Here is a 24016-nt window from a genome sequence, read left to right on the forward strand (position 1 = left end):
TAGCAAATTCATCAGTAGACTCAAGAACTTTATTTACTCTCAGCATGGATTCTGAGGCCTGCCTATGTTGGATACTGGGTGAGTTGGCATGGAAAGTGTAAGGGAAAAAGTGGTGGAGGGGCATAGGTTGTCCTGGAGGGTATGAGGGACCATGGGAGTGGGTGGGGACATGGGATGGCATGGGTTGGCATGGATGGGGCATGGGGAGTATGTGAGGGTGAGTGCTGGAGGGCTATTTTTTGTTCCATTATTTTTTTCATAGCTGGGACATAATTCTGGAGCACCAAGGCAGGCCTTTTGCTCAGCCTGCCTCCGTACCCAGAAGCCGCTTTGGCTGCCTATGGACTCTCTGGGATTGACAAGCAAAACTCCCAGAACTCAAGCCCCCACCCCTGAAACAAAAATTCGCAGTTCTAGGGCACATTTACAGGAGTCAGTTTCGTAGAGCTGGGAGGTCTCTCAACTCAGCACACCCGAAGGGAGGATGAAAATTTAGGCCTTAAAGTGCAGTCACTGCTGTAATGTAGGAAATGCAGCAGCCAATTTGTGCACAACTGGCTTCCACAAACAGCAATATTTGATAATAAGATAATCTGTTTTTGGGATGTTGATTGAGGGATAAATGTTGGCCAGGGCACCAGGGATGACACACCTGCTCTTCTTCAAAATAGTCCCATGGGATCTTTTATGTCCACCTGACAGTGCAGCACTTTCTCAGTACTGTACTGGTGTGTCAGCCTTGATTTTTGTGCTCAAACCCTGGAATGGGACTTGAACTCACGTGCTTCTTACTGAGAGGCAAGAGTGATAGCCACTGAGCCATGGTGGACATAAAACAATGTAAATAGCAGAGGATGGTTGAGAACTCCCTTGCTCTTCTTTCAACATTGCCATGGGATCATTTTCATCCACCTGGACAGACAGACAAGGTCCTGTGTCCTATCCAAATCTAGCATCTCTGGCACACACTATTTTTTTAACAGTACACCTCTTTTGCCAGCCTAGATAGAATATGTGTTCAAATCCTGAGAGTGAGGGTTGAAACGAGAGCCATCTCACTCAGAGCTAAGAGTACTACCAGCTGAACTAAGATGATGATCTGCAATCACAGATTTATATTAGGGAATGTAAATAAATAACCAAGGTTCAATTGACAAGCCCAGACCATAATAAGATTGATATGGGCCATCAGACAGGAGTGGGGAGGCCATTTTTTGCTTTTTAAAAAGGCAGGAAGGCGGGGATACTATCTTCAGGGGGTGCCTTTTGCTCATTGGGGGCAGCCCCCCTCCCCCCACTGAGATAGTACCCCGCTTTCTTCCTACCAGCCTGATGTTCAAAACCCACTATCCCCACCGCCACTATCCCTAAGCTGGCCAAACTCTCCCTGCCCAGTACCCCGGACTTAACCTCACTCCGGGACCCATTGGGCCTTCTTCTTAGGACTGGTTGCAGTTCTGGCAGCGCCCACTAATGAGCTCTTGGCGCTGCTGGAGCTGCTGAGGGGCGGAAGTCCCACTCTGCACCAATTTAGCCCACCTGCAACGTGTTATGGCTGCGGGATGGGCTGGTATGGAGCAAGTCGGCTTCCAGCTGACTTTCCTTTTGGGGTGCGAGCCATCTGCAACTCATTGTTTCACATTTCATCCTTCTGTTGATCACTTTGAAAAAGCAACAAAATGGAGAAGCCATGCCCTGATAGGAATATGCTTTATTGATGATGATTTAACATATTGGATTTTACACCAAACTTGGAAGATTACTTTTAGTGAAAAGGATTTGAAACATTTCCTTTGAAACTATGAAAACTGGTCCAAACTAAGGATAACTTAGTGAGAGTTGGTTTACCTGAAAAGAGCCATACAGCAAAAAATTAGTGAGACAAGAAATGGCCTCCAGTTGAGTAACTACTGAAAATTCATTAGTGAGAATAGTTAGTAATGTTTTAAATTAAATTGAAATATTTTCCCTGGATTGAAGAAGAATTTTTGGGGGAAAAAATACAATGAATATGTTTCTATTTGGAAGATTCCAGTGTCACCACACTCGGCAGAATCAATGCTTTGTAAGCTTAAAGATTGTTGGTTGCACTTAAGATAGTGCTAATTTTCAGTACACAGACCATTTACAGCACTAATACTTCGTGTTCTCATGGTAGCCTTATGTAAAAAGAAGTCAAAGCACTTTATATACTGATTGTTACAGAATCACAGAATCTTTACAATGCAGAAGAAAGCCATTTGGCCCATCAAGCCTGCACTGACTCACTGAAGGAGCATTCTACCTGATCCTAACCCTGTCTTAACCCCGTAACCTTGCACATTCTTTATTTTCAGAAAGTAATCCAATTCCCTCTTGAATGCCTCGATCGAACCTGCCTCCACCACCCTTTCAGGAAGTTTGTTCCAGACTCTAACCACCCCCTGGGTAAAACATTTTTCCTCAAATCACATCTACTCCTTTTGCCAATTATTTTGAATCTGTGCCCTCTACTTCTTGATGTACTCATGAGTGGGAACAATTTCTCACTATTAACCCTGTCCATTCCCCTCAGGATCTTGAATACCTCTATCAAGTCTCCTCTCAGCCTTCTTTTCTCCAAGGAAAACAGACCCAACTCTCCAATCTATCCTCAGAGCTACAGTTCTTTACCCCTGGAATCATTCTTGTGAATCTCCTCTGTACACTCTCCAATGCCTTCACATCCTTCCTCAAGTATGGCACCCAGAACTGGACACAGTACTCCAGATGAGGCCTAACTAGTATCTTATACAAGTTTAACATGACCTCTTTACTCTTGTACTCAGCGCCCCTATTAATAAAACCTAGGATGCCATATGCTTTATTAACTGCTCTCTCAACATGTCCTGCCACCATCAATGACGTACGTACATATACACCGAGGTCCCTTTGATCCTGCTCCTCCTTTAGAGTTTCTCCCTTTATTTTATACACTCCATATTCTTCCTGCCAAATGAATCACCTCACACTTCTCTGCATTGAACTTCATTTGCCATTTGTCTGCCCAATCCACCAACATGTCTATAGATAAAGGCAAAATGCTGCAGATGCTGGAAACCTGAAACAAAAACAAAAAATGCTGGAAAAAACTCAGCAGGTCTGACAGCATCTGTAGAGAAAAAGGTAATGTTTCAAGTCTGTATGACTCTGAGTCTCCACAGATGCTGTCAGACCTGCTGAGTTTTTCCAGCATTTTTTGTTTTTGTGCCACCCACGTGTCTATGTCCTTTTGAAGTTCAAGACAATCCTCATCATGGTTGACAATGTTTCCAATCTTCATATAATCTGCAAATTTTGAAATTTTATGTTAGCTGCCTATCTATTTTCATGCTCTCTTCTTGCTTTTCTTATTAGGCTTTTCACTGATCTCTCTGGTTCTGATTCTCCATTGTATTTCCTACCTGACATCTGTCATACGTGTACTTCTTGCTTTTCATCTTCACCTCTATCTCATCATCCAGAGTATTCTAGATTTATTTGCTCTACCTTTCCCCTTCAAGGGAATATATCTTGACATTGCTTGCAATACTATCTCTTTGAAGGTAGCCCATTGTTCAGCCACTGTCTTTTCCACCAACATTTGATTCCAACTCACACGACTCAGATGCATTTTCATCCCATCGAAGTCAGTTTTCCCCCAGTTAATTATCCCTGCTCTGGATTGTGCCCCGTCCTTTTCCATGGCCAACTTAAACCTTACGATACAATACTCACTGTCCACTAAACACTCTTCACCTCTTATTTTGGTTATTTGAACCATTTGAGCCAACTCAATCCCCACAACCAGGTCCAACAGTGCCTGCCCTCTCGTTGAACCGGAAATCTATTGCTGCAGAAAATGATCTTGAACACACTCAAGGAACTCTCGCCCTTCCGGTCCCTTTGCAATATTCCTATCCCGGTCTATATTTGGATAATTGAAGGCCCCCATTATAATAGTTCTATAACTTTTGCACCTCTCTAACTTCTTTGCAAATTTGCTTCTCTACATCCCTTCCACTAGTCGGTGGTCTATATACTACACCGATCAATGTTATTGCACCTTTTTTGTTCCTTACCTCGAGCCAGAGAGATTCGGTCCTTGACCCCTCTGGAGCATCCTCTCTCTTCAGTACTGTAATGCCATCCTTAATCAATACTGCCACTCACCCGCCCACCCCCTTTTCTTCCTTTCCGGTCTCTCCAAAATACCTTGTACCCAGGAATATATATAATACCCAGTTCTGCCCTTCTTTGAGCCAGCTCTCTGTTATAGCAATAACATGATAATTCCATTTGTCAACCTGTGCCTGTAGTTCACCAATCTTATTAACCGCATTCCGTGCATTCACATACATGCACATTAATCCTGATTTAGGCTTTTTAACTTTCCCCCTTGCTCTGACCTCATCTGACTGCATGTAAACTAAATATCACCCGGTTTACAGGCTCACTTTTCTCAGATCTAACTGTGATCACTGTTTTTCTATACAGACTTATTAAAGTTATATAGTTCACCTATTTATATAATGATCTCTCTCTAATCCTGACAATTTGAATTCCTCCCTTTATCTGAGGAATTGGAGCTTTTCTGAAATAATAATCTCTCACCTAAATGTGGTCCAGGTATTAACATTGCACAGTTGGCGATGTCATGCTTAAGCAATTTACAAATTATTATTCAATAATTAATAAAAGCCTTAACAAACAAAATAGTATGTTTCTGCCTCCTTGGACAAAGTCTAATGATATAAAGTGTAAACAATGATAAACCAGTGTTCCTGATCAATGTTTCCCAAAAAAACATCCAGACGTTTCTAGGCAGGCATTTCTCCGACTCCAACCCCAACATAAATGAGATTCAGATCACTATCGATGCTAATATTGGCCACAACAAATTGAGCCTGAAGTTCCATTTTAACAACAAGCACATCTTAGACTGCTGGAATTCTGTTTCATAGAAAGGAGATTAGAAAATCCCAGTCTGGTGTAAACTGACCTACTAATATCTTCCTCTATAATAAACGGTGTGTCTGGGGATAATCTCAGATGTTCCTGGCAAATTTTACCCATTACCCCTCCTAGTAGATCCAATGGAGCTATGGTTTATTAGAACTTAGTCAGAATGCCACATCTCCTGATGGAGATTGATTACTTTGTGGGTATACGCCAATAATTTCATTTGGGAACTGCATAACTGGGAGCTCACTGTGCCTGTGGGGCCATTCCCAGTTGCAGGTGCCGTATCAGAGTGGTATGGGGACACTCCCAACATTTGGGGCATCAGTCAGGATAGGCACTGAAGATATTCCTTTGTGGATGCCGTGAGCCTGCCATGAATATCCGAATGGCCCTGCACCCGCAATTTAGGGCTGTGTCCATGGCTTTCGCTTTGAGTACCCATGCGTTTTGTACTGCAAGAATCATACCAGTGGAGCAAGCCCATTGTAATTTGAGCCCAGTCAACACCAACCTCTGGAAACACAGGAATGTATAGAGTGTACTTTCATTCATCACTCTTTCTGTAATGGTGGCCTTTCGAAGTAAAATAGCTGAATTGTGATGAATTCGTGCCACCTAGTACAGTGTTCTATGTTGGACCTATGTTCAAAGGGAACTGAGTTGACATTGCCAGTATTTACTTTCTCTGTAACATTAAAGGCCTTTGGAGAGAAGAAAACTCTTCCCTTTTTATTTTTCCTGGATCCAAAACAGTTCAACCAAGGTTCCAAAGTTATTTTTAACACACTCCAAGACATGATGACTGCAATAATATTTAATAGGCAAATTATCTTATTTTGAGTGTCAGCTGTGATTCAGTTGATAACACTAACACCGGAATCCGAAGGTTGTGGGTTCAAGTCCCACCCTAAGGAGTTGAACACTGAAGGAGTGCTGCACTGTCAGTGGTGCCGCCTTCCAGAAGAATCATTAAACCAAGGCCCCATTTGCCCTCTTAGGTGGACATAATAGAAGATCCCACGTCATTATACCTTAGGAAAGCAGGTGAGCTCCTGCCTCATAGTTATCCCTCAACCAACACATAAAAGCCCCTGGATTATCACATTGTTTTTTGTGGGACCTTACTGTGTGCAAATTGGCTGCCACATTTCCTTCGTTATAGCAGTGATTATATGTCAATAATACATCATTGCCTGTAAAGTGCTTTGGGATACCCTGAGGCCATAAAAGGCGAGATATAAATGTAAGTCTTTGATCTTCCTTTATATAAAAAAAACTGTCTTTAACTGCCAATTTTAGACGAGCTGCCTGTGCACATTGTGCTTATATTCCAAAAAACCCATTGCTGATGGTAAGTACTTCTTATAATGTAAAAATATTAAAGCAGGAATGAGAAGAAAAGTAATCAGATCAGAAATTAAAGTTAATTGAAGGTTGGTCTTCTGTGGATACATTTAAAAATGGTTGCCTTATTGCACTGAATGCTTTAGTGTGGAAATGAGGTGTCAGTACTCAGAGGGTTAAGGAAAGCACTTGCACAGAGTTTAATTTAATACATTTTGATCCCTGATGATTACATTATAATTAGTGAAGGGGGGGGGGGCACGTACAAACAAATTACATTTGCTATCTTCAAATTAAAATTTTACTTGAATAGCATGCAGAAGTAACCTTTGCTGGGCTGTGAATCCCAGTAGATGTCTGAAAAGCCCCAAGGTCTTCTGTGTTTTATGTATATTCTGGTATGAATATGGTAAGGAAGACTATAGATCAGAATAATGTGCTTTTGTTATATTGGTACAAAAGTACACTACATAGATTTTAGAAAATGTGAAAAAAATGGGTTTTTAAAAAAGGCTTATTTACCTGGCATCTTACAGTAACACTTAGAGTCAAAGTAGTGCCCAAATTTGCATTCCTGGTATGATAAAAATGACTGGCCAACACAAAACTCTGCTTCCATAGTGCTCATGATATCTTCTTGCCAGTGCTATTAATGTATCAAACACAGTAAGAAAAAACAAAGCTCAAAAATCCATTGGCTTGAAATCCAGGTTAGGTAGTGTCTGTGTCTGTAAAACGAGAAAGTGAATTGATCAGCCTGTGTCCTCATCCAAGAGAACTGTGACTGCAGATTTAAATCCAGCCATGTGAGAGCATTTGATGTTGGAGGAAGAAAGCAACATCAGTTAAGGAAATCATAAAGAAAGAATGTATTACTATTGCATTAGGGATTTAGCGGGAACTGCTATAATAATTATGTCTGTTTGAAGAGAGGAAGCATCATGACCTCAAGTTTGTTAATGATATTTTAATCTTTCTTGTGTTTTATATGTTTCTTATGTGTTTATACGCACAGAAGAAGTGAATTAGTTGTAAAAAAAAATGCTTGTAGTAAATATCTTCAGGCAGTATGATTTGAATTTTAGATAAAGTAGAAAAAACTATGGGCAGAATTCTCCCTTCGACGAGTGGGCCCCGCCCCCCCGCTCGCCGATGCGTAAAATGACGCGCGGTGACATTGGGCGGGCGTCCTGACGTCACCTGCGTCATTTAGATTTTCAGTTCGGCCGGCTTCGACTGAGCGCCCGCTGAATTGTCAAAGGCCTATTAAGGCCAGTTAACGAGCAATTAAAACAATCAACTGAGCTGCCCGTCCAACCTTCAGGTTGATGGGCAGGCGAAGAGCCCAGGCGGCCTTCAGAAAAAACATGATTCCTCATCCACGGGCAGGATGAGGTTTCATGAGGGTTTTAAAATTTGTATAAAATGTTTAAATAAAAGAAATTGACATATCCCAGCTCATGTGACAGTGTCACATGAGGGGACATGTCCGGAATATTTTTTTCTGCCTTTTTGATGAACTTTTTGAATCTTGAGCCGATCTCCCTGAGGCAGCACTTTGCCCCAGGGAGATCTGTGTGCGCTTTCGCGCGCACTCCCAGCTCAGGGAATCACCCCCCCGCCTGCACAGGGAGTGCACGACGCTGGGTGGGCCAATTAAAATGGCGGCGCGCCCCCAACTGGGGGCGCCGATCGGGAATCCGCCTGCTCCCACACAACCCCACGACGGGGGGGTAAAATGCTGCCTTATGAGTTAGTAATACCTCGTAGTTAGTAATACAGTGAGGCAATCTTGAATTTTTACATTGCTGTACATATTCTAAAGATTTTGTTTCACCACTGTTCGTTTGTCTTCATGTATACAATGTGTCCAGACATCAAACAATGGGCAAATTCTACCACCTACAAAAATATCTCCTCAATTTGGTGCCATTCTTGCTGTGACATGCCTCTTTTTCATACTGAGCACGTACACATTTTGGGAACAGTGGATGTGAATCAGTCCTTCAGTGGCATACCTTGTGCAGGACAAATAACTTATCGTTTACATATATGACCAAGCAGAATGGATAGAAAGGACTCCTTTGAGCAATTCTTTCATGGAAATTTCTGAACCAAAATCTAACAGCAATTACACATTAGACCCCAGCTAAAAAATGTTTGAAGAAATTCCCCCCTACTCCCCAACCCACCCCACACAAAAATAGATCAAACAAATTGAGTTTGTTTTTTTTTCAATGCTGGTATGAACATTGTACACAGCTCAAGGGGATATGATGCCTGAAGCCTGTCTTGGGCTTGAGCAAGCTATAACCGCTATGTTTATGAGATGCTGCACTGGTAATGGCTAATGAACATGAGTATAGATGTGTAAGATCAAAGCAAACATTTTTAAACTAACTATTTAAAGAGAATTGCAATAAAATTAAGTGCTGCCCTTGAAATACTTAATTCTTTAAAGCTTGCAGTACATTGAGTAGCTTATTACAAAATGTTTAGGCTTGTTAGCCAGCTGTGAGTAATTCTGAAAATTGACAGAATGAACTAAAGTTCAGTGTACTATGTTTCCATCTAATGATAGTATCATGTGATTCATGGAGTGTAATTTCTAATGTGCATGTCTAATTTTGGGCTATGAATACGATGTCTGGTCCACAGTGTTCCCAAATAGTTTTCTTCAAAATAAATAAAAGTTAACACTCAGTTTTTCTCCTGTTTCTTAACAATCTCTGTATGTCCTCTACCATGAACCACAGCCATGTCGTTTACCATTGACCGGTTCAACCCCAATAACATGTTTCTTTGCCTCCTCGAGGAAGCCTGATATCATAATGTATTATTTAGACTTTTTTCCCAAGACTTTGTTTCTACAAATAGCTGGTCTTTGCCAGAACAGTAACTGTTCCACTTTTTTTCCCCAACTCATAGCTTACCAATTACCAGTAAATCATTCCAACTGGTGAAATGGACTGTCCATTATATTGTAGCTGTGTAGAGGCCTGAATAAGAGGCAGAGAAATTACCTTGAAAAGTTCTAATTCAATGCTTATTAATTTTCCATCTTGGTTCCTATAGTGTCCTTATATGTTGGTTTACATAACAACAAAACTTATATTTCAAAGATATTCTTTAAGACCAAATATGATGGTAAATAAACGCCAATCCTTCTCTTTTTTGAATATAGCTGTAATGTAAAATACATACATCGCTCCACCAAATTTTGGAAAATATCTGAATTAAATCTGGCTAGAGTGTGGACTGTTGTGGAACAGTGTTCTGTTTCATTTTATATATTTAATATATTTCTTGGACACTGCAATGTAAAATGTTGCTTCTTGGGGTATGCAGAAACTTACATATTTTTGTAAAGATAGTTGCAGTGTGCACTAATACAGAGAATTTATTTTCAGTTAATCCAAATTAAATTTCTTGCTCATGTTATGGTCCCAGCTGATGTTTTCTTTTATTTTTATTCGTTCATGTGATGTGGGTGTCGCTGGCTAGGCCAGCATTTATTGCAGTGGGTCTGAAGTCAGACCAGGTAAGGACAGCAGATTTCCTTCCTTAAAGGACATTAATGAAGCGGATGGGTTTTTACGACAGTCTGCAATGGTTTTGTGGTCATCATCAGACTTTTAATTCCAGATTTTTATTGAACCCTGAGCATTAACCTGGGCCTCTGGAATACTAGTCCAGTGAAATACCGCTATGCCACCACTTCCCCACTATTACTTGACAAATCAGATCCCAGGGTGGAACCTGACTTGATGGATCCTAACTTGATTTTTTTGTTTAGAAACGTAGAGGATGACTACCAAACAGAGGCACATAGTCTGCTGGTGAACTTTTAACAAAAGAGTAAAACATTTATTAAACAAGAAAAAAATGAATGATATTACACTACACCTTCACCCACAACAATGCTTTCACAGGTATATACAGGTTTGTAGTGATAACACAAGTTACAAAATTTAAAACTTCCCGTTTATTAAGTATCCCCTTGCTTTGTTTGCCCTCCTCAAATGCATTACCTCAAACTTTTCCACATTGAATTCCATTTGCCACTTCTCCGCGCCTCTCAACCAAACCATTGATACTGTTCTGGAGTCAACAGCTATGCTCTTCACTATCAACTACATGGTCAATTTTTGTGTCACCTGTAAATTTCCCAATTGTGCCTCCCACATTTAAGTCTAAATCATTAATATATACAACAAACAGCGAGTGCCCCAACACCGATCCCTGTGAAACACCACTGGAAACAGTTTTCCATTCGCAAAAACATCCATCAAATATTTGTTTCCTGTCACTGAGCCAATTTTGGATCAAACCTGCCACCTTCCCCTATATCCCATGAGATCTCATTTTCCTGACCAGTCTGCCATGTGGAACCTTGTCAAATGCCTTACTGAAATCCATTTAGACAACATCCACTGCCCCCATCAATCCTCCTTGTTACTTCCTCAAAAATTTTTATTAAGTTAGTAAGACACGATCATCCCTTAACAAAACTATGCTGACTATCCCTGATCAATCTGTGCCTTTCTAAGTGACAGTTTATCCCGTATCTCAGAATTGTTTCCAATAATTTGCCCACCACCGAAGTCAGACTGACCGGCCTATAATTTTCTGGCCTATCCCTCGAAAATGATCCTCAGAGCATCCGCTATTTCCTCCCTGGCTTCCTTCAACAGCCTGGGATACAAACCAACTGGCCCTGGTGATTTACCCTCCTTCAAGGCTGTCAACCCTTCCAGTACTTCCTCTCTCATTGTGCTTATTCCACAGACACTCTCAGATACTTCGCCGCACCAACAGAACACCACTGCTTCACAGGCCTGTAGCAAGGAGTCACCAACCTTTGACTGTCTCCTCATATCTCCTGGCTTCTCACCAGCCTACTTTGCCTTGATTCTGCTCCCCGTGACTTTGTCTTTTAACTTGGAGTCTTTTCCTTGCACCTTACTTTCAATTCCACTGAACAGGACCGGTTCAGATTCCTATTCTTTTCCCGTGACTTCACTGTGTTTCTGGGACCATCTTCTGCCCAACTCCCTGGTTTTTGGGACTTTCTTTTTTCTTTGGGACCTGCTCCCTGCAGGTCTCTGCCTGCCTGCTCTGGCAGTTACTATGGAATGCCCCTACCAACTGAACTCAAATTGCTTTCTTATTTCTCCCTGTCTCTGTAGGCCCCCTATTGCTAGTCAACAGCAAAGTTTTTCCTACCTTGGTTTAACTTTCCTAAACGACTAACCCCCCCTGCCCCCCTTGAAACACAGCTCTCAACTTCAAGGGTCATAAAATCTCATTAAAATGCAGATATACAAACAAACCCACAGACTTGCAGGTAACATTTTAAAATGACCAAAACCCATGTTTCCCCTTTTTTAACACATGCATACAACATACAAGTTAAACTTAAAGCTATAACTTAAACTTAAAGCTATAGCTTATTCCAAACACCCACCAATACAGATATAACTTACTTCAAACTAACTCTAGTTCCTAACACTCATTTGTGTAGCATGTTTTCTGGTGCATACAGTTCCAAGGACTGTATATGAATAAACTGCGTATTCAAAGGATTAACTTGCGTCAAATCTGTCATGTGTCCTAGATTGGAATTTACATCTTGCAAATTGCATGACTGGAGAGTCTTTGAATTAGTGTTGTACAGAAAATGTTGTGGTTTGTGGTAAATAACTCGTGGGTTTTTGTTAGTTGACAATTAGGAGGTGATGGTGGAACTGTCTCCCTATTTCTTCTGGTTTTATCTTGAGATAAGTATCTTTCAAAACCGATTCTTTCCTTGATCCTTGTACTTACACATCACTGCCGGTGTCTTCTTTGCCTCATTGTCCAAAATTGTTACATTTGCCCGGAGAAGCTTTTCCTAGCCTTCCCATCCCACCCAAACTTTCACTCTAATCTGCAACACGATGGCATCTGCTCAGGTCTCCCCTGTATATAGTGGCTCAGATTCAGAAATAATCAAAGTTAGGAATTCAGCAGTCCTTCAAAATAATTTCAGGGAAGAAGTTTATAAGAGAGACCAACATCTAAAGCTACCAAAGCAACATGCAACAAGCAGAAAGGCAAGCTCAAATTGAATACACCCATTTGCGGCTAAAGATGTGGTATAAAGATCCAAGTTTAGAGAAGTGGAGAGCCATCTTGGAAAGGAGAGATCTGTACTGACTGGATGTACTTTACATTAATAGAAGTGGGACTGAGATGCACTCAAAATATAGCTTGGCTGAAGGAGGGTTATTTAAACCAGTAAGAAAGAGAAAATAGACTTTTACCAGTATACAAGATAGCCACATAGGTTTAAATACAGACGAGAAAATCAGATAAAAAGTATAGACCAGGAAGGGATACTAAATTAATATGAATCACAGGGCAAGTAATAAGAAACAGTGAGGGATTGGGAATGGTGGCACAGTGGCTATGTTGCTGGAATAATAATCCAAAGAACATAAGTTAAGATCCCATCTTGTTTGTTTGAGAATTTGAATTCAGTTGTTTTTTTTTCAAAAGCTGGAAATAAAGCGCTGGTGTCAATAAAAGTGACTATGAAAGATCATCCTAAAAAGCCAGTTGGTCAAGTAATATCCCTAAAGGAAGGAAACCTGCTGTCCTTACCCACTCGGGCTTATATGTGACTCCAGTACCACACCAACATGGATTGACTTGTAACTGCCCTCTGAACTGGCTGAGTGAGTCACTCAGTTGTGGCTGGAGATGGGCAGTAAATGCTGGATTTGCCCAGGGAGCCTGCATCCCAGGAATGAAATTAAAAAATACACAAGTGATGAAAAGACATGTGAATGAAAGGGATTATACATAAATGTTAGAAATCTAATGGTAGCAGAAAAAGCACAAGTGTGACAAGACATAAGCAGGGTATAAACAGTGTAGAAGCAATAGACATACGTGTAGGGATAACATAAAGGGCCAGGAAAGGCATGACATCAAAGAGGCCTCAGAGGAGACTGAGTCACTTGGGATGTAGTTATTATAAGGGAAATGAGGGAAAGCCACTGGTGGGAATTTGTTGCAGACTGCTAGACCAAACACCTGACATTGATTAGATATTTCACAGAGAATTGAGGAAAGCATCCAGCAATGGCAATGTTTTGATAATGGGGGATTTTAACTACCTAGACATTGAATGGAGGATGGACATGCTGGAACTCAGGAATTCCTAAATGTAGCAAAGTACTGCTCCACAAATTAAAATCCTATGGGGAGGGCTAGAAATGAAGCTGCACTTGACCTAATGCTGCTGAACAATAGGGACATTATATCAAGGACAGGATTTTCGGCCCCACCCACTGCCGGGATCATCTGGTCCTGCCGAAAGTCAATGGGCTTTTGGCTGGACTGCCGAATCTCCTGTGTCGGGTCCTTATTAGAGGTAGCAATTCAAGGTGTAGAGTCAAGACAGGAGAGCAAAATAGTTATATGAGAAATGAGAATCAGAGAATGGCAGGAAGGGACAGAGAGAAAAAAACTTAAGAATACATCAACAGTCAAGACTAGATGTTACAAAGGCAACAAAAAGACAAAACTGAAGGCTTTCTATCCAAATGCATGTAGCATTCAGAACAACGTAAATCAATTGATGGCCCACATTGAAGTAAATAAATATGATCTGATAGCAATTACGGAGACATAGCTGCAAGATGACAATGATCGGGTCCTTAATATTGAAGGTTACATGACATTCAAGAAGAATAGGAAGCTAGGTAAAGTTGGAGGGGTAACACTGTTAATCAAAGAGGGCATTGGTGCAATAGTTAGAGATGACCTTAGTTCAGGAGATCAGGATGTAGAATCGATTTGGCTAGAGTTGAGGAATAGTAGGGGGGAAAAGTCATTCATGGGAGTGGTCTACAGGCCCCCTAAAAGTAGCCACAGTGTAGGACAAAGCATTCAAGAGAAATGTTGTGTGCTTGCGATAAAGGGACAGCAATAATCATGGGTGATTTTAATCTACGCATAGGGGAGAATTTTCACGTCGGCGTTGGGGGGAAGGCCCGGCACGCCGATGCGTAAAATGACCTGCAGTGACATCAGGCTTATGGCCCGACGTCACTGCGTATCATTCAGATATTTCGTTTGGCAGGCACATGCCTGCCAAACTGTCAAAGACCTGTTAAGGCCAATAAAAAACCAATTAACGTAATTATCAAAGCTGCCCGTGCAACCTTAAGGTTGGCAGGCAGGCAAAGAGCCCATGTGGCTTTTACGTTTTTGAGGAAACCTTTTTTCAGGAAACCTCATCCACGGGTGGGATGAGGTTTCCTGAAGGTTTTATTAAATAAACAATTTTTTTTCACATTTCATAAGCAGCTCCCAGCTCATGTGACACTGTCACATGAAGAGACATGTGTAAATAATTTTTATGTTTCTTTAGGTACATATTGAGATTTTTCAATAATATCCCTGACGCAGCTCCATGCCTCAGGGAGATTTCTGCGCTCTTTCGCACACATGTGTGGAAGACCGCAGGTTCTGACTCTCCCTCTTCCCCCCGCCTGCACAGGTAGCGCTGAACGCTACCATCGTGCATCATGCTGGGCGGGCCTTATTTGGCCCACCCACGTAAAATGGTGGCGCAGAGCCGATCAGAGTATGAGGAGAGTGAAGACATGGTAGCTAAATTTGCAGATGACACACAAAGATAGGAAAGTATGTTGTGAAGAGGACATGAGGAGGTTGCAGATGGATATAGATAGGTTGAGTGAGTGGGCAAAGATAAGACAAATTGAGTTTAATGTGGGAAAATGTGAAGTTGTTCACTTTGGCAGGGAGAACAAAAAAGCAGAGTATTACTTAAATGGAGAATGGCTGCATAATTCTGAGGTGCATTGGGATCTAGGTGTTCTAATACATGAGTCACAAAAAGTTAGTATGCAGATGCAGCAAATAATTAAGAAGGCCAATGGAATGCTATCCTTTGGGCAGAATCTTCAGTTCGGCGAGTGGGCCCAGTCCACACGTAAAATGACACGCGGTGACGTTGGGCATGCGTCCTGACGTCACCACGCATCATTCAGATGTTGAGTCGCTGAACTGTCAAAGGCGTATTAAGGCCATTTAAATTTCAATTAAAATAATTAACATAGCTGCCCGTCGAACCTTAAGATTGGCGGGCAGGCGAAGAGCTCAGGCAGCCTTCGCATTTATCATGAAACCTCACCCACAGGTGGGATGAGGTTTCATGAGGGTTTTTAAACTTTAATAAAATTTTTCAAAAACATTCATAGACATGTCCGAGCTCATGTGACACTGTCACATGAGGGAACATGTCTTAAAAATTCTTTCTTCCTTTATTTAAATTTTTACATATCAAACTGATCTCCTTGAGGCAGCTCTGTGCCTCAGGGAGATTTCTGCACTGAGTGCAGGCCCCAACTCTGCCTGCTCCCCCCGCCCGTGCAGGGAGTGCTCAGCGCCTCCAGGTGTGCATCACGCTGGGCAGGCCTTAATTGGCCCACCCACGTAAAATGGCGGCACGCAGCCAATCGCATGCGGCGTTCGGCTGCGAGCCCGCCCGCGCCCACTCCTGCCCAGCCCTCCCCAACGGGGAGAAAATTCTCCCCTTTATTACAAGAGGGATTGAACATAGAAGTAAGGATGTTATGCTTCAGTTAGACAGGGAATTGGTGAGATCGCACCTCGAATACTGTGTGCAGTTTTAGTCTCCCTTTTTAAGGAAGGATGTAAATGCATAGGAGGCAGGTCAAAGGAGGTTTACTAGATTGATACCTGGAATGAGTGGGTTATCTTATGAGGAAAGGTTGGACAGACTGGGCTTGTTTCCACTGGAGTTTAGAAGAGTGAGGAGTGACTTGATTGAAGTGTATAAGATCCTGAATGGCCTTGACAAGGTGGACATCAAAAGGGTGTTTCCTCTTGCGGGTGAGTCCAGAACTAGGGGGCACTGTTTTAATATTAGAGGTTGTTCTTTTAGGACAGAGATGAGAAGTTTTTTTCTCTTGGAGGGTTGTGCGACTTTGGAATTCTCTGCCTTCGAAGGTGGTGGACGCGGGGTCATTGAATATTTTTAAGGCAGAGGTAGACAGATTCTTGTTAGGCAAGGGAATCAAAGGTTATTGGGGGTGGATGGGAATGTGGAAATCAAAACACAAGTAGATCAGCCTTGATCTTATTGAATGGCAGAGCAGGCTCGAGGGGCCGATTGGTCTACTCCTGTTCCTATTTCTTATTTTCTTATGTTCTTACCACAATAGGGCTGGAAAATCCTGGCCCAACAGTTAAAATGGGGAGGTGGCAGCTAGTAAATAGGGTCATAAGATTCAGGGTAAGTTAAGGGAAAGTCAAGAGCAAGAGTGACGTTAGACCATTAAACTTTGGATCACATATATTATAGAAGGATGCTCACATAGGTGAAGGAGAATGGGTCAGGAGTAAATAAACATTTTTTAAAAAATTTTTCATTGCTGGCAAGGCCAGCATTTGTTACCCATCCCTAATTGCCCTTGAACTGAGTGGCTTACTAGGCCATTTCAGAGGACAACCACATTTCTGTGGGCCTGGAGTCACATGTAGGCCAGACCAGGTAAAGGCTGCTGACTTTCCCTAAAGAACATTAGTGAACCAGGTAGTGTTTTACAACAATTGATGATAGTTTCATGTCCACTGTTACTGAGACTAGCTTTATATTCCAGATTTATTCGTTGAATTTAAATTCCACCAGCTGCTGTGGTAGGATTTGAACCCTTGTCCCCAGAGCATTAGTCTGGCCTCTGGATTACTAGTCCAATGTCATTATCCTTTCGCCATCATCATTCATCAAAGGTAGAATGTATTTGTTAAGAATTTTGTGAGTAGAAGGCCAACCTGGTCAGCAGGCTCAGTGATGGAAGCAAGACCATTTCAACACAGTGACAGAAGATGGTCAGGGTCAACAAAGGGAAACTCAAAGTGTAAAAGAACAATTGAAATAACCTAGCAACTATAAAAATTTAGAATTGTTTAGGAAATTAAGTCAACTGGCCAAAATTCCAAGTGTGTGGAGGAAATTAGGGAAAAAGTACTGGTCTCAAGTTTCGTAAAGTGGATATAGCTGAAAATTTAACTATGTTCTTTAGTTCACCATTTACAAGGATTATCTAAGGGCTAAAGCAGTGCAGATGTTGCAAAAGAATGAGATTGTGGGGTGTGAAAATAAAAAATTGAGTTGGTGGCTGGATGCTTGAATACAGTCAAAGTAAATAAGGCACCTGGGATGCAAAGGATTTATAGGAACATAGAGGCAGAGTGGGTCACTCAGCCATGTTAGCTTTTTCTGCCATTCAGTTAAATCATGGATAATGCATAGTTAAATTCCTTTTACCCATCTTTTCTGCAATGCCATAATATGCTTACCTAAGAAAAGATTTCAATTGACTCAGGGTTTGCAGCATTTTGAGGAAGAGAGTTCCAAATTGCTACTTCGTGTGAAAAAATGTTTCCTGATTTCACTCCTAACTGGCTGAGCTCTAACTCATCCTCACACTCCTGGGGAACTCAAGGACCTCAAGCAGAATCACTAGCTTAAATGTGTATGGGATTTGTTAGAACAGAGGGTGGTACTTAAGAATAGCAAGTATTTTAAAATAGGCCCTTATTTTAAAACTGGCATTTTATCATTATTGGGGAAAGTTTTCTAAGCATTAAAATAATTGATTGGAAAATCACAGGCAGTGTACCTCCGAATTGCTGAGTCACATTGCTGACTGGAAAAACAGGTTCTTGAAATTACCCCTGTGCTCACTTCCAGCCATAAGGTTTTTCAATGTTTCTAAATTTTTCTTCCTTTATCTATTATTACCTCCCCTCCCTACCAGTGTCCACCCAGTTCACATTATCTTCATCTGTTGAGAAACTAGAAAGCTCCATCCTTTGGCAATCACAGTGACCGATGGTTAATATACTGTTTCAGGAAGGACATTGGATTCAAGAACAAATGCTTTGCTTAGATGGGATGACATGCACCATCACTGGAAGAGAACATAAACAAATGCATGTGGATGGTTCTTTTATTTAGTGTGAAGTTGGTTGAGTGACACGGAACAGAGAGTAGTGATGAACGGTTGTTTATCGGACTGGAGGAAGGAATAAAGTTCCCCAGGAGTCAGCACCCAGTACCACTGCTTTTCATAGGGCTGAATTTTATGGAAGGGGAAAGTAGTTCTCGCCATCCACCCCCTCCCCCATAACCTGAAAGAAAAGTCGGTCCCGAATCAGCCAACTTTAAACAAGGATGCCCCACAGCTATAACATGCTCTGGGCAGCCTTGATGAGGTCAGGGCTAGACCTCCACCCCTCAGTGTAAGGAAGTCCCGCCCTTTAGAGCTGCCAGTCAATCTGATTGGCAGGCAGCTTTAGCAGTCCGAGCAACGTCATAACTGAGTAGTGGGTGCTTTAAGAAGTAACCAGGAAGAAGAGGCAATGGCCAACAGACAAGGGTAAGTCTGAGGTATTAGATGGGAAGGGATCAGGCAGCCTAGGAAGGTAACTCCAATACTCCAAATCTTCCCACCCTTTCACCAAAGCTAGTGAAAAAAATGGCCTGCCTATTCTCGTTCATCTTCCGCTGGCCAGCATAGTATGGTGGCAGAGGCAGATTGAGGGCCTTGAGCGGGCAGTAATTGGTCACTTAAGGGGCTCAGTAGGCCTAAGGGCGTGGAGTCTAGCGGGCACATTAACCATTCCATTCCACCGCCTGTATTATGCCGACCGGATTGGGGGTAGATGGAAAAGTGGTGGGCTATCCACCTGACTTGCGTAATGTGCCCCCCTGCCAGAAACATGACCAGTGGGAGGTGCGGGGGAGGGTGCGTAAAATCCAGCTCATTATCTATATTCATGACTTAGGCTTTGGTGTGGAGCACACAATTTCAAAAGTTTGCAGATGATGCAAAAGTTGGAAATATAGTTTGTTGTGAGGGGGTAATCAAGAAGATATAGACAGGCTGGAGGAATGGATAGACTTGTGACAGATGAAATTTAATGCAGCAGATTGTGAAGTGACACATTTTGGAAGGAAGAACAAAGATGGGCAGTGTAAACTAAAGGGTACAATTCTAAAGTTGGTGCAGGAACAGAGAAACACAACCATTCAAAGTGGGAGGGGAGGTTGAGAAAGTAATTTTAAAAGCTATATGGGATCCTCAGCTTTATAAGTAGAGGCCTAGAGTACAAAAACAAGTTAGTTGTGATGAACTTTTATGAAACACTAGTTCAGCCTCAAATGGAAGGGTGCCAGGGACAGATACATTCTTGGCTTTCAAAAGCTGCTGAAGAGAAAAGAATTGTAGGGCTACAGGGAAGGATCTGAGAGTGAGACTAGCTAAATTGTTCTTGTAGAAAAGTGACAAGGGTAGATGGGCCAAATGGTCTCCTGTGCTGTAACCATTCTATGATTCTGTGAATTGGCAGCTTATACTTATATATAAAAACATTACTGCATCATTTGATCAGTACGGTATGGCTTGAGTTAAACCCTTTCTGGGTTAATGTGTCAGATGGATAATTTGTGTTGTCTGTACCATGTCTCCTATGGGAGTAAACTGAGGAAAGAAATGGCTAGTATCGGTAAATACGTTTTGTATAAAAAGAAGGAAAATACACTTGTAAAAACATATAATTAAATAGTGGTATTTTATCAGTGGTGTTAAACATCGATTCTTTTTCTCCTTTTTTTAGCACTTGCAGCAACATGACAGCACGGTGGAAGCTGAGGCATGTTACTACCATTGTTCACTGTGTAACTACTCTACTAAGGCAAAACTTAACCTTATTCAGCACGTCCGCTCCATGAAACACCAACGCAGTGAAAGCCTGCGCAAATTACAGCGGCTACAGAAGGGTTTGCCAGAGGATGATGACGACCTTGGGCAAATCTTCACCATTCGCAAATGTCCTGCTGCTGAGACTGGTAAGTACCCACTGGTTTCTAGTATGACTCTCACAAAGCTAGTCCAATTCTTTTTCCTTGACCTGCCAAAGCCTGCAGGTTAATAAACTCATTTAAGAAAATTGTTTCTTGACACAAGTTAATTCATCAAAATACTTCAGATAGTGGAATATGTTTGATGTGGATTCTGAAGGGAATAAATCGATTTAAACACTGCGGTAGATTTTATTTCTTTTATGAAGAACACATTAAAAATAGGAACTAATCTTGATCTAATCATCTCATCTTTTTGAAACAAATCTACTTACAAAGCGATGAACATTGTACTACTTGATATTTCCCACTTAACTGGACCAAAAATAAAAGGACCTCGAGGGTCATTCTATTACCCTTGTCTTACCTTTCACTGTTACTGGCATCAATGGCAATAATAATGGCAGTGACGCATTGTGGAATAATTGAACTAAATGTTTACTCTATGCAAAAGGATAGACCTGTAGTCTTAGGAAAGTTTCTGAATAGCAACCACTGATCCCAGTTTAATATTACCATGTCCTTCATGTATAATAAATTTCTTTGGTTGAGGGGGGGATCCCAAACAGTTAGCAGAAAAGCATAGTGCTAGCAACTTTATTTTTTTAACTAATACAATATGCTTTTTAAATTTAAAAAAAAACTATTGCAAGCAAGAATTCTACCAAAAATCACGGGACTGTAACCATGGGGCATAGTCTTTTCCCACGACCCAGAGGGAAGAAGCCATCAGGTGCCTGTAAACCTAGAGCAAAAATTGGGTCTCATGGCAAAATTGCTGACTTGATCGTCTCAAGTGACTGCATTTGGGCAGTATTCAATTCAGGTGGGGTTAGTCAAAGAGAAAACAGGAGAAAAAGCGTAAAGACAAAATTGGTGTCATTAAAGAGCTCAAGATTGGAAATAACTGAATTGTCTGGGAACCTGAACAAGTAGGCAATGCGATATTTATTTAAGTGCAGATAATTTCCTGGTCATTATGGTACTGGATGAACAAAATAAAAGTTAGAAGTTCTCATTGTGGCAAATTATAAAACTGAATATAATAAATCTGATCATTTGAGGGCTGGTAGCTTTCATTGAACTCAGAATGCCAACTTGTGATCCAGCTGGAGCTGGCACCAGAAAAAATGTTCATGCAAGCAACCAGATTGTTCTAAAATCCAACTGGATGACTAGCGTCCTTTTGGGAATAAAACCTGTTACCCATACCCATTCTGGCCTACATGTGACCCCAGTCCCGCACATGGTGCTTCACTCTTGAATTTTTTGTTATTTGACCTTCACACACACTTCTTTGATGAGTAAAGGTGAATTAATCAGAAAAACAAAATAGCTGCATAGGCACCCAGACCCTTAATCATGGTTGCTCAGCAACAGCACAAATTTGCCTACCTAAACTATACTGTCAATCTTCCAGCAAGAATAGCCTTACTGTTCCTTTATGGAGCCAGTAGCCAGAAGTATTGGCTCTAGAAGTGAATTTGGTCAATACTAATAATGCAAAATGGGCTGATAGTGAACCAGAAGCCCTTTCTGCACCGTACTCAATTTTATTTCCCATTGAAGTCTGCATGTTGGTCTTGGTACTTCATACGACTTGCTAAGAGTACTGCAGTACAGATAGTATGATCTTTGGGCAGAAATTCAGTCACCTTTTTTAAATTTATTACCCTCTTGTGGGAAACTATGACATGACAATTTTGGTTCCAAGTGCAGTACTTAGCAATCCAACCTTATAAGTTAGTTGGATTTAGCAGATGACCTCACCACAATTCAAATAGGGCTCGGCTATTACTCATTAGGAAACAGCCATATTTTAAAACAATATGAATAATAGATCTGATAAGTAACTGGACTGCCTTAGTAATGTTACCCTTACGAGCCTTATGTAGATTAGAATGCTGGGCAGAGTGTTGATTGTCCTGCATATTTCCATGAGAGAGGAAGAAAGACTTTAGATTTATTTAGAGCCTTTCATGTTTTCGGACTGCCCCAAAGCATTTTTTTCAAATATAGTTGCTGTTGTATTGCAGGCAAATGTGGTCGACAGTTTGTACTCAATGAGGACCCACAAATAGCAGTGAGATAAATGACCAGTTATTCTGTCGTCTTTTATGGCATTGTTTGAGAGATAAATGTGGGCCAGGACACTGGAAAATTCCCTTTCTCATCTTCAAATAATGGCATGGGATCTTTTACATCCATCTGAAACTGTTTATCTGATTTGTATTTTACATCAGCATTACTGTAGTCATAATACAATATTAATAATGGAATTCAAGCAGATGATAGCAGCTAATGTTAGCTGGTTTGATGTTCTAGTTGGAAATGGCTCTTGGTAGAATTTGGGGAGATTCTGGAAAAGTTGACATTTCAGTAAAATTTGCTGGCATATACAATCTATATAACAAGTGACTGCACTTCAGGAATGAGTCATTGTGTGAACGACTCAGAGCTTGAATGTAAAGGCATTATACAAATGCCGATATCATCTTACTTTATTACTAAACAATAGACAATATTGAAGTATCAGATTTTTCAAGTACGTTGACGTTTACTTCAACATCTGGTAGGGTACTGCATAAAGTCTGATAGTCATGCCTAACTGTCATATCATGTGATATTAGTATTATCGACTGCTTAGAATCCAGCCTTGTAGCTGAGATGATAAATTTACTTACAAGACTATTAATTTGCTCCTCTGCTCTCATTTATGCTGAGCTCCCCTGGTCAGAAGGCTGGGACAATTCAACTTGCATTTATCTTTGTCTGCATTACTCATACCATTTGTAAGCTCATGTTCCAGGTGGTTTTGCACCACACTTTCCCCCAGTCTCCACGATGATTTGTTGGCTTTTTGTGCTCACCAAGGTGAGGAAAGTTACAGCTAGAGATTGGTGTGCCTTCAGTTAGTCACCCAGCGCCAGCATCAGGTCCTCCAGTTAAGCTGTACGAATAGTAAAGCTCCCTTGACTCTGTCCCAGCAATGTAGTTCAGATTTGGGGCTGGATTTTGGCGACTGAGGTGTGTAGCTCAAGACAGGAAATATCCCAATTCACTGGACCAGCCTCAGTAAAAAAAAGTATCCAGAAATGCACAATTTCTGGTGGGGGCAGGGGAAAGGGGGTGGGGGGAGGGGCTGGTTGCGGGATTGAGTCAGGCCTGCCATATGCAACCATGACGTTGGGCAAGTACTGAGGTGGACTGGTTAGAAGGCTCACCTTAGTTCTCTGGAACTTCATCCCAGTTGTTTTAGAAGTTGTTAGACTCTCTATCCCTAACCTTTTCCACCCCACACCCACCCCCACATGGCCCCTCATACCCTCCAACTCATGACCCACAGACCTACCCCCTTCGATGGCTGCTCATACCTCCATGACAACTCAATGCCAAATTATGCCACCCACCTACCCCTCATGGCCCCTCATATCCTGCATACAAGCTCAATGCCAACTCATGGCCCTCACCCACCCCTCACAGCCTCTCATACCCTCCATGCCACCTTCATAGCCGCTCACCCAATATCCACCATGGGCAGACCTCAGGAGCCATGTGGAAATGAAAAATAATAAACTTCTAACGATCTATACAGCTCTCACTCCTACACACCTCATAGTGAAAAAAACTCCCATTCATAAAACCCTTCAAAGCTTTTAAATATCTTCAAGTGGTTAATCTCTTATAAAAACAAATAAACTTCTATTCAGACCCTACATTGAAGGCAGCTAATCATTTAATAAA

The 24016-nt window shown here is 41.5% G+C and overlaps 1 protein-coding gene across 1 annotated transcript in view; it reads left to right on the forward strand.

The window, feature by feature from the left end:
• Positions 1 to 24016, forward strand: part of zfhx3b (zinc finger homeobox 3b) — a 448357-nt gene that overhangs the window by 240034 nt on the left and 184307 nt on the right. The window contains exon 4 of the mRNA XM_078544537.1: positions 20029 to 20260. Within this exon, the coding sequence (XP_078400663.1) occupies positions 20029 to 20260 (232 nt within the window). The remainder of the gene's footprint in view (positions 1 to 20028; positions 20261 to 24016) is intronic.

The sequence above is a fragment of the Cetorhinus maximus genome, chromosome 6 (assembly GCF_964194155.1).
Source record: "Cetorhinus maximus chromosome 6, sCetMax3.hap1.1, whole genome shotgun sequence".
NCBI classification, from domain to species: domain Eukaryota; kingdom Metazoa; phylum Chordata; class Chondrichthyes; order Lamniformes; family Cetorhinidae; genus Cetorhinus; species Cetorhinus maximus.